We start from the raw sequence: 14,365 nt of genomic DNA, 5'->3' as shown, positions 1-14,365 counted from the left end.
ATGACCCTCCACAGTCAAGGGCCAGATAAGGTAGCAAACAATTACTCAGGAAGATGAGAATGGTATTCTTTTTCTGTGGCTTTACACATTCCATGAAATTCGCCAATTACTGTGCCAGTACCAAGAAGTTACCATTGCCAAATACACAGGTCATACTGTGAACAGAAGTCCTTCCAAGTCACCTAATTTTGAGGTGTACTTACTTATCATCTACTTTTACTAAAAGGCATGCTCACTGGGAAGCCAAGCAACCCCAAGACATTACTAAGAAAAATCTGATTCTGATTCTTAGGAGAAAAGCATTAAAACCCACTTGTCCAACCCTCTTCTAACTTGCAAGAATCAAGATCATCTTCTGTACTTAGAGAGTACAGTAAATCAGTTCACTGTGGTAAACCATCTAAAATATCTGTAAGAAAAATATTCCTCTTATGCAGAGATCATTATAAATAGGCACATTATTTGAGATTCTTTTCCTAGTAGTGAAGTACCATCCTAATAATGCCTGTGTTCTTTTTTTAACCAGTGGGATCCATTTTTAAAGGCTAAAGAGGTAACATGATAATATAAAGAGAACTGGAAAACTTAAATATACAACTTTAGCTTTATCTGCATAGTCAACACACACTAATCATTACTGAATTTTTGAGAAACATAAGAACAGCTAACAAATCTATACAACCTCTAAGGCTCTTAAGGAAGACAATGGAATACAGCAAATTTCCACGTATTCCTGGATTCTAAGAAACTGAGTACTAACAAATCTTGTTAATTTAAAACTCATTAACATGGACTCCTAAGTTTTAATATCTACCTCAATGAACTGAACAATTAGAAATTAGACTCTGGACATTCAGATTTAACAATGGTTTCAATAATATTTGACAACCCTAAATGCACTTTAACATAGTATTCTAAAATTTTGTTAAAGGATGTATCTTGGTCTACTATTCGGAGACTAAGTCTAGTCAGATACAATCCCATGACAATACATTTTATTTCTCCAACTGCCTTCCCTATTTAGCAACTACATAAATTGAAACAGGTCTCTGCACTTCTCTGAATGCAAAAGTAATACTGTTCCATATGGAAACAAATACTTCCTAAGGGATTCCAACTAAAACCCAAAAAAGGAAAAAGTGTTCATCATCATTAGCCATCAGGGAAATTCAAATCAAAACCACATTGAGATACCCCAGTTAGAATGGCAAAAACTAACAAGACAGGAAACAACAAGCATTGGAGAAGATGTGGATGGAGAAAGGGGAACCGTCTTACACTGTTGGTGGGAATGCAAGCTGGAGCAGCCACTTTGGAAAACAATGTAGAGATTCCTTAAGAAATTAAAAATAGAGCTTCCCTATGACCCTGCAATTGCACTACTGGGTATTTACCCCAAAGACATAGATGCAGTGAAAAGAATGGCCATATGTACCCCAATGTTCATAGCAGCAATGCCACAATCACCAAACTGTGGAAAGAGCCAAGATGCCCTTCAATAGACGAATGGATAAAGAGGATATGGTTCATATATGCAATGGATTATTATGCCTCCATCAGAAAGGATGAATACCCAACTTTTGTATCAACATGGATGGGACTGAAGGAGATTATTCTGAGTGAAGTCAGTCAAGAAGGGAGAGTCAATTATCATAGGGTTTAACTTACTTGTGGAGCATAAAGAACACCATGGAGGACATTAGAAGAAAAGGCAAGTGAATTGGGGTAAATCGGAGGGGGAATGGAAGATGAGAGACTATAGACTATTGAGAAACCAACTGAGGGTTTTGGAAGGGAGTGGGGGTCGGAGGATGAGTGAGCTTGGTGGTGGGTATTAAGAAGGGAATGTAGTACATTGAGCACTGGGTATAATGCATGAACAATGAAATCTTGGAACACTGAAAAAATTAAAAAAAAAAAAACCTACGTAAACCTTAGAGCAAAAAAAAGTTAAAGGTCCCTAACAAATAAGCATACTTTATTTAAGGAAGGAAACTGGTATAGAACATTAAAATTAACCAGTACAATTCATTAAGTATCCACCGAAAGCTCTTACTGTCTAACAAAGTTTTAAGGGGATAATTTGTCATTTTATTAAGCAAAATGTTATTTGCCTTAGCACATAAATTTCTGTGAAAATACTTTTGTTTAAAGTTGACAGAATGGTCCACTTTATATTTCAAATAATTTCTAAGAGTGGCATGGTTAAGAATTATACCAGATGTTACTCAAAATGAATGAGTCTGACAAAAGAAAATCCAACCTCTTTAGTTAATGCCCATTACAGTTTTTAAAAAGAGAAGTAATGCTGATTCTTTGTAATATTATGGCTACCAAGTTCCTGTATTAATACAAGAACTGGAGGACTAGACTAAAAATCTGGAATTCCTGTATTTTCTAATAATAACAGAATTATCCACTATAAAATTAAAAAAAAAACAGTAAATGGGGTTTCAGAAGTTTTATAAAATATTTATCAGCCCCCCAAAAGCCACAACATACCAGTAATTTTACCAACAGAGGAGCTGGTATTCTAAACTCTATAAATAGGCCATAGAATCAGTTGTATAGAACAGACACAGAAATAGTCTCAAAATCAGGTAAACAAACAACAGCTATTACCACTTATGACATTTTATTAGCATATGACAATTTACAAGGGTCCCTGTTGCAATATACATCACACTGAGTAAGAATCGTTTAGCCATCTACATTCATTTGTATTGGGTAATATTTTTACTCAAATTATAATTTAATTCCCAACACTTGATTTTAACTGTGACAAAAGGGAACAAATAATTCCTTAAAGTTGGATGCAATTAGAAAAACATTTTTTGCTATTTTATATTAAAATTCCTAGGATGTTGAAAGGTATACACACCTAAGTAAGGACTGAGTCATGGCCTTCTTAAACAGCTTTCTTAATCCTTTCTGGAAATATCCTTTGGTTCACTTTTATTTTCCTTCTCTAGGCAAAAGGAAGTCTGTTAATGCAGGTATCAAAGTTATTATTTTCTGCCATTTGTTAACAAAATTCCTTACTAAGAGGAACCATTCAGCTTTATAATATGTTGTGAAGTGTGGAGTTAAATTGTGGCTTAAAAAACACAACACAGGCTTTCTCATATGCTTGGCTCTGAAAAAGATGTAACATCCACAATGGCATCCTATTGCAGAGTTCTATCACCCTTCCTACTAAATTCTAGTATAATCCTTTCCTCAATTTTGTTTCATAGAATAAAAGTAACCAAATCAATGCATTTGCATTTAAGATATAACCTGCTGCTAGGATTTAAGGAGCTTTATTCCCACTCCCTACTAAATAGTTTCTCGGCAAATTCCCATTCTCCTCTTAAGTGGAAAAACAAAACTACACATTTAGATTCATGCACAGAGATTCAGTATCTAACCAAATAATAACTGTTAAAATAAAAGCTAAACTTATCTGTATAAAATAAAATGGTTGTGAAAATTCTCCTGTGTTGAAGATTAAATCCATGTTGCTTTAGCATGTAATTAAGTAGTATTCTGACTAGGAGAAATTAGCTGTGTCCTGATTAATGCAATACAAACTTGCTCTGAAAGTATTTCCTCTGCTCTGTAACAGTTTCAGAAAAGACAAAATAGGAGAAATCATGCAATACTAAAGATCCCAGGGCCATATACATCACATATATTGAGTTTTGTTTTCTTATTTTTCCCTCTTAGTTAGCAAATGCCCCTGGCCACAATCTAGGTGCTTGGAGCACTGCAAATCAAGTGAGGATGAAAGATTCATGTACTTAAGATCTTTGAAAGTTCACACTAACAGAATAAAACATTACCTTCTTTTAATGCAAACGTATGCAACTCATTTGGTTGCTGAATTAACAAATGAAATTTGACTAATTTTATTTATGCTCATAGAGCAAGACAAACTTAATACTGAAATTTACTATTTCGGATTTTCATCTTAAGAACAATCAGCCTAAACAAAGGTAATTTACATCTGAAAGAATATCTACCTGAAGAATAGAACCCTTGGGAAGAAAAAGAAAAAGCCATTTTATAAGTTGCAACTGAAATAGGGGGAAAAGTAAAACCAAGTTAGACCAATACTGCAACAAACTTCCTGCCAAAATTTTTTATTGAAAAACAAGTTACTTAAAATACTAATGAACCATGTTTTGTTTATCTTTTTTTCCTTACGGTTAGACTACAAACTAATGTTTCAGCTGTCCAGAAGCTCAAATAAATATGAAAGATATGAAATCAGGTACACCTTTCTAATGTATAATCCTCTTCCATACCAAGACCAGGATTACAGGTTATGTTCTGTTTTCTTTAAAGTAATACATTTGGTAGGAATGGATTTTTTTATTTGTATTATTATAGACCAGTTCCTCTCTCAACAGGATTAGCTGATATCTAAGACCATGACTCAAACTTTCAAATAAGAATAGAAAGAGAACATTGAATTTTGAGCCCAAAAAGTGAAGGATCAGTTTTTATAGGCCATTGCTTGCTTTCAGTTAAAAAAACAAAAAACAAAACCCCTCATACTTGTTTATCTTTTAATAGCTTGTACTTTTTAGCAATTGGTAAAGCTTTTTATTCCTCTTAAACATCTGCTGACATGTTAAACTACCTTAGTTTACCAAAGTAAAAACCTTTTCTGTAGTACACCTCAAAAATTAGTCACCCTACAATGTAGTGCGTTTGAATTAAGGAGAATGTTAAACAGATGTATACAGTTAAAATAATTAGTGTGGTCTCTATAAACTTCTGTTCAGGAATTTGTATGTAGAGCTAACGTTTACTTCAGAATAAACATTAACAAACAGGGAAGGAAGAGAATCAGAACTTTCACAGAGCTGTACTTGACCATATCTTATAGACAAAGCGAATTACAATGCATGTAACAAAAACAGTAAAAGTATTTTTTAAAAGTTGATAGTTACAAATATGGTACGTTAACAATTTTCTACTTTATTTCAGTACAATTTTCAACATACAGTCTACTATTTTTCAAGATATTTGAAGACTTAAAACAAAATTTCTATTGACTACTTGCAAACAGTAAAATTTAAGTAAAATGCTTACATTCTTATTTGAAAACAAAAATCAGGTAAAAAAATGGTGGGTGCAAGTTCTGCTCTCTGTTGCGATCTCACTTCATATTTATTACTCCTAAAAAAACAGAGAGAGAAAGAGAGAAAAAAGATTACCAAAAATATGGAGTGAAAATGATCCATAATAAGTATTGTCCCTAAAAATGAAATAGTTAACCAACTGGCCCACCAAACCCACACTGAAGAAAATGTGTCAGAATCACAAGTTGACATTTTCTACCTTTTCTTCTTTGCGTCTGTCCTTCTTTTCTTCGTTATTTTCCATGGTCTCTTCTTCATCTTCAACAATTCCGTCCCCTTGGTATTTGTCATGAGTCCATTTTGGACTGCTACCTGATTTTTTGAAGTTAAAGCGCCCTCTGCCACGTTGAAAAGTACCACGACCTCTTCCTCTTTTGGCCCAATAATCCACACCGTCATCTCTGTCATCATGCTACAGAGAGGTTAAAAAAAAAAATCATCACTAAAATCTCTTTCTTAAAGGGAAAATGATCATATGCCCACAATCATACTCATGGTATAAATATTCTGAAGACTAGGGTATGTAAGATTGGTACTGTTCTAAAACACATTAAAACAAATCCAGTAACACTTAGTAAAACAAATAATTACATCTTACTGCTTTGTAACCCAAGCTTTGAGAGCTGTCCAACTTTGTGGAGGATTTCAACTGCTAAATTACTGCCAATTTCCAAAGTTCTGACTTTTTTTTGTTCTCCATTATTTCAATATAACTAACTCCACTGACTAATATACTGCATGTAATTGAGTTAAAATAACCAATCGTTTTCCCAAAAATTACCAGTCAAAAAGACATTAAAAAGTCATAAAAATATCATTAGAAAACTATAAAATTTGTTAAGTAAGTGGTATAAATTATACCTTACATATAGGAACAGATCTTAAAATCCTACTGAGGTTTAAAACTCAATGAATCTTACATATCTACCTTCTAAGCTAGAGAATTTCACATGCCTGATCATGACCGGATGGTCCCTAGTGTAATAGCTCAACTTATTTCTTCTTAACCAACATGAGGTACTATAGGTTTTTATTACTTTTAGTTAGTTATTATCGTAACCTTAATTTTTCATTAACTATATCCAAATACAGATATTCCTCAAATTACAAACTGTTCCATTAATTAAAACAATCTGCAAACTTGAAAAGCACTTTACTTTGTGGATCAATAGAGGAGTATTACATCCCAAAATACAAAACAAAAAACCAAGGTTCTCCTATAATGTAATTAAACTGCTGTCCACCTCAAACTCTCAAGTTTATCACCTATAGAAAAAAATGGAAAATAAAGCAAAATAATGCCCCTTAATGACACAACGGGTATAATGCAAACAATGTTGCATAACCAATGGAATACCTGACCAGCTGTCAAGTCACTAAAACTTCTTATTAAGTATTATGTGATATGAGCACCTTCTCCAAAACACAATATGCTTTTGTGCGTATTCATGTAATACCAATCACCCTCCTGGCATGAACTGCAAAGCTCAGTTACACAAGTAACACACCATACAAAAGAACAGTTACCAATTTCCAATAACCTATCTTTACCAAACTGATGAAAAGTGACTAGCAAGAGGTGTGTGGGACTCCATAAAAAATCAATTTAGGAACTATAGAAAAGTGTAGATTTCAGAGTATCAGAAAGTTTAACAGAAACCTGAAATAAAGTATTTTAAAATACTCTGCCACTCAAAATCATACCCACACAACTATATAATTTCAGGCTCCCTTCTGATATTAGCACAAACTCTAAAGTTTATGTTTGTTTCTGGTGTTTACACAGTATTCTATGCATTTGTGGGAAGAAGCAAACGGGTTCTGGAGTCAGAGGCATGGGTTTAAATGTTTCTAAACAGAGGCTGTGTGACTTCCTCATTTTAAAAATGGGAGACAGCTATAAAGGAACATAGTATTAATCTATAGAGTGCCCAGCCCAGTGTGTGACAAGCAAGCACTCAAACAGTGGTGATAATAAGGAGCACTTTCCATGTATTTACTCATCTAATCCTCAAAGAACCCTACAAAATACTGTTACTAATCCTGCTTTAGATATAACGAAACCAAGGCAGAAAAACTGAGTTACTTGTCCAAGGCCACAAAACTGGCTCCTTCTACTACTCCTTAGGTCCATCACCCACAGAATACATTTCCCAGATATCCTGGTGGCAGTAAATGATTACCATAAGAATATTAATAGTTACAGAAATAGAAAAAGCAGAGGCATAACCGAACACTAGAGTTAAACTAGCCATTACCTTTAAATAACCAATGATCTGACACCATATAAAGAAAACAGCAGCTAAATCACACTACTTTTTCAGAGGGTATCCTGACAGCTAAGTGATTTTCATGCTAAGTATACGAACTCTTAATCCTCATATTCTAACTTGCAAGATTTTAGTCCTACAATTTTTAAAAATTACTTCACACGATAAGGGTCAGAGAAGTGAGATACTTACAATACACAAAACACATAAAGGAGGCCATATTAGAACAAGACCTTCTGGGGGCGCCTGGGTGGCTCCATCCCCCAAGGATCTGACTCTTGATTTTGGCTCAGGTTATGATGTGAGGGTCCTGAGATGGAGTTCTCCATCTGGCTCTGCGCTCAGCAAATCTGGTCAAGATTCTCTCTCCCACTCCCTCTGCCCTTGCCTGCTCCACATGCCCACCCTCTCTCAAGTAAATAATCTTAAAAAGAACAAGACCTTCTGAATCCTCTTCCCTACCAGGGATTTTTCTCTTCCTCAAAAGACAACATCAACACTGAGAACCTGTCCACTTTCCCACTTGCTCCAACTCTTCACATACTCACCCCTCCACAGAATTTCAGGTTCTAAAATAGATTATCTTTCCTGGAGTACTTATTATTAGAAACATTACCGTATCTTTGCATAAATCCAAAATCAGAGATGAAAAATTCAAGAAAAGAACGCAACAAATGTTACTATTACTCAGTACTGGAGAACGAGTGATCAGGTGCTTTCAGAATCTGGTTCTTGGGCCCAAGGCATGGGTTTAAATCCAGACCCCTGTTCTACTAAGCATGTAACTTTGGTCAAGTGACTTTGCTCAACCTCTGTACCCCACTGTTTTTCATCTTGTAAAGTGGAATAAAGGACACATCTCAAAATGATTTTTTATAAGCATGAAATAAGTTTATATATGTAAGACACTTGGGCACCTTTCTAGCATAGTACATATGCTCAATAAATGTTATACTGTTATTATTACTACTAACTATTAACATGACACCAAAAGCTTCATTATGTCAATTATTCTCAAAGAACCTAAGGAACATCTGTAGGTTTTCAACGTCATCTCTTCGGAATATTTTTGTTTATATTTCTACTTTTAGTAGTAGCAATCTGTATCTCTGCAAAAGCAAAATCTTTTAAATTTAAATATCCATGTAAAAAACTAGAGCTGTCATTTCAATGGTTCATTAATTAAGAACCAAAATAATTAACTATGGGAATAGATTTATAAGAAAAAACGTATTAACATTTTAATTTTACTGCTTGTGAACATCAGTCTCTGATAAAATGCATGTTTTATATAGAAATGAAGGTTTTTAAATATAGCCCAGAATAGCAACATATAAAAATGGTACTGCTACTTGTAAGCTGCTAAATTCTTAAAAAATCAGTAAAATTGCCACCTAAATGCCAAACTAAAGTATGTCCCAATTTAAGATAAAAATTACAACACCAGATTCTGAAAGAATGCCATAGAAAAATGAAGGTCTGGCCTAAATTAAGTATTTGTAACACATTCAGAAGTATTAATTACCATCTACTTGTTCTCCTCTCGCTTCCCTTTTAACTTTCTGACCCTTAACATTTGGTCTCCTCTGGCTTTTTTTTTTTTTTTAATGAACACTCCTCACCCCCACTTTTTGACAAGGTGGCCTATTAATCTCTTTCAACTGGGTGATCTGGCTTTGTGTCCTTCTAGATTTTTTTCACTCCATAGATCACCTTATCAACAACCCACTGCACAAGTGCACTTAATTTCTCCCTGGCACTTCAAGAACAGAACTGAATTATCTCCTCAAATTGTGTTCTTTCCTCTGTATCCCCGATCTCAGAGATTCCTTCATCTCACTATAAACACCCTACTACATACAGGGTCCCTAAGTCCTAAATGTTAACTTTTCTAATATCTAACCCCTTAGCTCCGACAATCAATAACTCTCCGATCTATCTGTACAACCATGGTTTTTCTTAACTCTGGTTAAAACCCAAATTTATAAAGCTATTCTGGCCTTCCAGAATTTGGCTCCTGCTTTTTCTTAATTTTACCAAACTTAAACCAACGATCTAGCCATAGAGTTCTTTCTCAAGATGTTTCACTCCTACAATCTGCAGTATACCTGCCTATCTTTCAGGCTCAAGATTCAAGCCCAGTTCCTCTAAGAAGGCTCTCCAAATCACTCTCTCCTTTGAAATAATCCTCCATTTCCTGCTTTGGAGGGAAACCATGTATTTAGAACATTTGTTTCTAAATCTGTTCCAGCCAAGAACTGAAATCATGATTTGTTTTTGCATTCATAGTATCCAGCATAAACAGCAGTCTGTTCATATGCGAATATATAAAGTCTTAAATCAAAAAGGAGATCAATCTTTTAAACTTTCCTGTACTGAGTAACATGTCCTTCCCTGTCCACATGGTCAACTCACCCAATTCAAACAAGCTTAAATTTCCCCTTAGAGGAGCACGTATAGAGTAAACTTTATGCATAATACACTTTAAAATTTTTTTCAAACCTTGGTCATTAAAGTACCCAGGAGAGCCAAATAGCAATTAATTTGATTGCCATTCTTCAAACAATATAGATCTAGTTCAGCATATAGCTCTCTCCTCTCAATTAGCAGATAAATTATGGGTATTCAGGTGTATTCATAAAAAGCCAAATAAAAGACATGATTCAATACATCTGTTATTTTACTCCTTGCTTCTGCAAAACAACTAATCTTCAGAACCAGTCTCTGAAACATGACTTCTCTGAAAAGCTATAATAAAAAGTAAGTATTTCTGATAATAGTTTTGGTATTTTCTAAAGTGTCTATAATCATGGGCCGTTTTCTCCCACATCAAACTGCAGAAAATGCCCATCATTACCTAGAAACTCTCTCAGGATCCACATCCTCTAGTTCCATCTCTTAGAAAACTACCTCAGAAGGTATTATATCACAAAGAAGCACCACATTAGTGTAGCTAGCAACTCTTCCAATGTAATTTTCCATCTTCCTTTTCTTCCAATGGAAGTAAACAACCTCCCTGAGATCCTTATTTATGTGTACTGTGAAAGAATTCTTTTTCATTTAAACAGGCAGCTGTGATGGTGAAAGGTAAATCTTAATGAGAAGTTTCTATAACTGTCATTGTCTTATAGACAGACATGAAACATATGTTAGTGTTCTTCTCTGAATGTGGCTATCAAATCAGGTACATTTTTAAATTTTACCCTGATCAGCCTATAGGTGCTATCAGTGAAGTATAAACAGGACCAAAGGGACCCACATTTTCAAAACTTCAAATCATCTGGGTAATGAATTTTTAAAAGGTTTCCTGCATTATGGTGAAAACTTCTCACAGCAGTGGATACCTGTACTCAAATGTATTCACCCAGTATGCTTTGAAAATTAATGCAAACCAAATAAACACAGATTTCTAACACCCACCAAGAAGTACTTCTTGCTCTTTGGGGTATATTCTGGATCCCATTCCTCTTCCTTCGGTCTCTTTTGAAAAGTAGTATTTGAGTTGTTTGGACCAGTATTTGTCCCAGCAAAAACTCCTCTGGCTCTTCCTCTGCCTCTAATTCGAAACTGATTAACATTAACAAAATTGTTTAGTAATGCAATCAAAAGGTATTTAGTTACATGCAAACTCTAATTTTACTGCAGTAACAAAAAACAAATTCCCTAATTTCCTTCCTAAATTTCAATCTCATAGCCACTGAGGGATAAAAAGGGTGGCTATTTGGTATTTGATATTATAGGCAAAAAATTCTGCCTACTGAAAGTTGAAAAGGTTAAAAAGAAATGCAGTCAATCTAAGTATTAGCATACTGACTGCACTTTCATGGCCTGAACTAATATTTTTAAATAATAAAGTTGGTTCTTTCCACCTTTACTAACAGAAAGAGTTGTCTATTTCTTTGAATATCAATCATAGGAGTCCCAAGTGTTCAACTACACCTATCACCATATAAGCAAAGCTCTTCTCTTTCCTAAATGATCTAATTAATGAACCCTACTAATAATTGACTGGATACTTGCTTACAGTAGGAATCTGAATATAGAAATTGAAGAGTCAAGAAGATGCACTACTATGAAGTCATTAAATAATTACAACAAATTTATGCAAGTATGGGGATAATGTGTATGCTATGTAGAATAAAAAGAAAAATTATATGATTTCTATGATTATACACATATAAGCAAGGACTAGAAGGCAAAACAGGCAAAATAAAAGTAGTTGTAAATACAGAGACTAGGGTTGTTTTTTTTTTAATGTTTTAAGGTATCTTTTCAAAAACTAAATAATTAAAGAACTGGATCTCAGTCAATAACTTTACTTGACTCTTGGGTCTTTATGCACTTTATGTACATAAATTTTTTAAGAATTAGACAAAAACACTTATTTTTTACTCTGCATACAAAGAAAGCATCATCCCAGCTCCAGCCCCTCCTTCCAACCACTAAATGGCATATCTTGAAGATAAATCAAATACCACTTCACTTTCCAAGACTAGTTCTGACTGTACGAGTAATGACTCACAACAACATCTAAATCACATATTTTTAACTTTCCTTATGCATAGTGAGTAATAAGTCAAGTCCTACCAAGAATCAAAGGTATTTCTACTACTTACAAAGGTTCCTCGTGGTCGGCTAACTCCTCCAAAGCCAGAGTATTCTTTCAGTTCATGGTGAGTTTTAAATTCTTCTTCTCTTTCCTTCTTACTCTCCTTTTCTTCTCGAGAACTGGGAGAAGAAGGTGATGCTGAGGATGATGAAGATCGAGAATGATCTTGCTCTCTACTTTTATGTTTACTGCAAAATAAAGAAAGAAAACAAAAAAATATGTGCTACTTTAAAAAAGATGAAGACCTTGCTGAATCTTATATAAAAGGGATATTTTTCAAGTCAAAAAAAAACAAAAAACTATCCCCTATTAAAATTATTACATAACTAAAATGATTGGGTGTTAAACTTTGACACAGTCTGTTTCCATTCTCCTTCAGTTATTTTTTTACGTAACTACTGAAAAACATGCTATAGCCTGCCAGTTAAAAACTAGCAGTCTGGAAACTTCAAGAATAAGGTTCAGTTCTTCAATATTTTTAACTTTTTTGTTGTTGTTATTTTAAGGAAAGGAAAAGAAGAGTAGGAAAAAGTTAAGAATGTTCTTAAGGCCAAGTTTCAAAATGACTGCAGTTTGTACACTCTGGGTGAGAACAGTTGGTATGGTTTGGGCCGTAACTCCATTATAGAAATAAAAAGCATATGACATACAAATACCAGTCATAAATTAAAAAAAAACACGAGTAAAATCCACCATTTACCTAATGAATAGCAAGAAAACGATTATCTATGATACTGAGTATTCCTACTATTTGACTCTATGATGATCAATTTTGTATGGTTCTAATGCAACACCCGAAAAGGTCATACCTGCGGTAACTCTTACCACTGCTAACAGTATCCATGGAAACATTACTTTGAAAGATAAATACACATTGCTATTTCATAAAAACTAGTCCTTCCTCCCCCCATCTCTCCCATGTTAAACCACTAGATTATCAGTTTAAAATTCTTGTACTCTGGGTGTTATGAGTTGAAAAAGTGCGGAATCAAGCATAACGAACCAAAGTTCTTACACAAACTGTTTCTAGAAATGCACTGCATTGAAGTCCAACCTCCTGATGTAGCCTGGATAATAGGACACATTAATTTGTCATTTTTTTTTTCAGTGTTAGCTTGCTATTCCAAAGTTTTTGTCCTCATCCACCATAAGCCGTGTAAAAGACAAATACATTTTTGCTGTAAAACAAATAATTTTAATTGTTTAAATTTAAACATTCGATTACACAGTCAAAATTGAAAGCAATTAAGCTGACAATTATTAAAGGCTAATTAGAAGCTAAAACCTAACTCACACAGTTTTAACAATTACCTGTCATCTTTGTAAGATTTGTATTCCTTGTAATCTTTTGGAGTTTTTTCCTGCTTTCTTGATCCACTGGATTCCCTGGAGCCCTTGGAATCCCCCCGTTCTTTACTTCTTTCTTTTCTCCGACGATCAATGTCATGCCGAAGATCAGCAGAATCACACCTTAATTTTTTATCTCCCTATAAAAGACAAATGTAAAATACAAATTTCAGAACAGATATAAGAAAAAATATATATATAATAGCCAAATTTATGCCAGCTTCTAAACTGGTATTTTAGTATCAGAGAAGAGTGGACCATGAAATACTACTTCCACACTTAGTTTTAGTTTTTGTTAAAAAATATGCTAGGTTATTTTGATCAGACATTTGTATACACAGTGAAACAGGACTAGGGAAGTTATGAAAAGCTAATTATCTTGACAGTGTAGTAGGTTTTTGTTCAAAGCAATCCATAATAAACTCTGTACAGTAGAATGACGTAATTATTTTTCCACTCAGCACATCCTCATTGTCATCACTCATCCTTTTCAAAGGTTTTTTTTTTTTAAAAAGCTGAACAATGACAGAAGTTATACTCGATCTGTAGTTGTGGTATAGCTTTCTACCTAGAAAGTTAAGGGATCCTAAAGTAATGGTTCTCATTATTTAAGCCTCATTGTCACCAAGCTCTTCCCAATAAGTTGACCAACCCAATAAAAACCACTTCAAAAGGAAGAATTGTGTAATTTCCGTAACATGCAAGTGGAGTATGAGTAATAAAACCAAGTAAGCTTCAATAAGGGTAGAAACAAAGCCAGAAAGAGAATATTCCCAATCCTGTACTCAGTATCTTGGGCCAATATACTGCCCTTTCTCAATTCAGGTATTGCAACGGACATTAGTTTAACTGGGTCACAATTCACCTCCTTCTTGTTCCATTGCTTTTTCAAATACTATATAATTTAGGAAGATGGAAAGAGGCATCTAGGAATGAAGAAAAATTATACATCAGTAAGATGCTAAGCAATGTGGACATCCTTGCTAGTATTCAACAATATGAAGTAC

General features: G+C 34.2%; 1 protein-coding gene across 3 annotated transcripts in view; it reads right to left on the bottom strand.

Moving 5' to 3' along the window:
• Positions 1 to 2,618: 2,618 nt before the first annotated feature.
• The window catches only part of BCLAF1 (BCL2 associated transcription factor 1), a 29,511-nt gene continuing 17,764 nt past the window's right edge, over positions 2,619 to 14,365 (bottom strand). Inside the window, exons 9-13 of one of the 3 annotated variants that reach the window (XM_044248189.1) lie at positions 13,323 to 13,498; positions 12,019 to 12,199; positions 10,823 to 10,969; positions 5,332 to 5,544; positions 2,619 to 5,169 (exon numbers count right to left, since the gene is read on the bottom strand). In XM_044248189.1, the coding sequence (XP_044104124.1) occupies positions 5,164 to 5,169; positions 5,332 to 5,544; positions 10,823 to 10,969; positions 12,019 to 12,199; positions 13,323 to 13,498 (723 nt within the window). In that variant the 3' untranslated portion in view covers positions 2,619 to 5,163. Of the gene's footprint in view, positions 5,170 to 5,331; positions 5,545 to 10,822; positions 10,970 to 12,018; positions 12,200 to 13,026; positions 13,190 to 13,322; positions 13,499 to 14,365 lie in introns of those variants that run through there. The other 2 variants (XM_044248198.1, XR_006384534.1) reach the window with 2 other exon arrangements.

This window comes from Neovison vison, chromosome 1 (genome assembly GCF_020171115.1).
Source record: "Neovison vison isolate M4711 chromosome 1, ASM_NN_V1, whole genome shotgun sequence".
NCBI classification, from domain to species: Eukaryota; Metazoa; Chordata; class Mammalia; order Carnivora; family Mustelidae; genus Neogale; species Neogale vison.
Note: the sequence above shows the minus strand (reverse complement) of the source record. Positions and strands in the feature narration are given on the sequence as shown.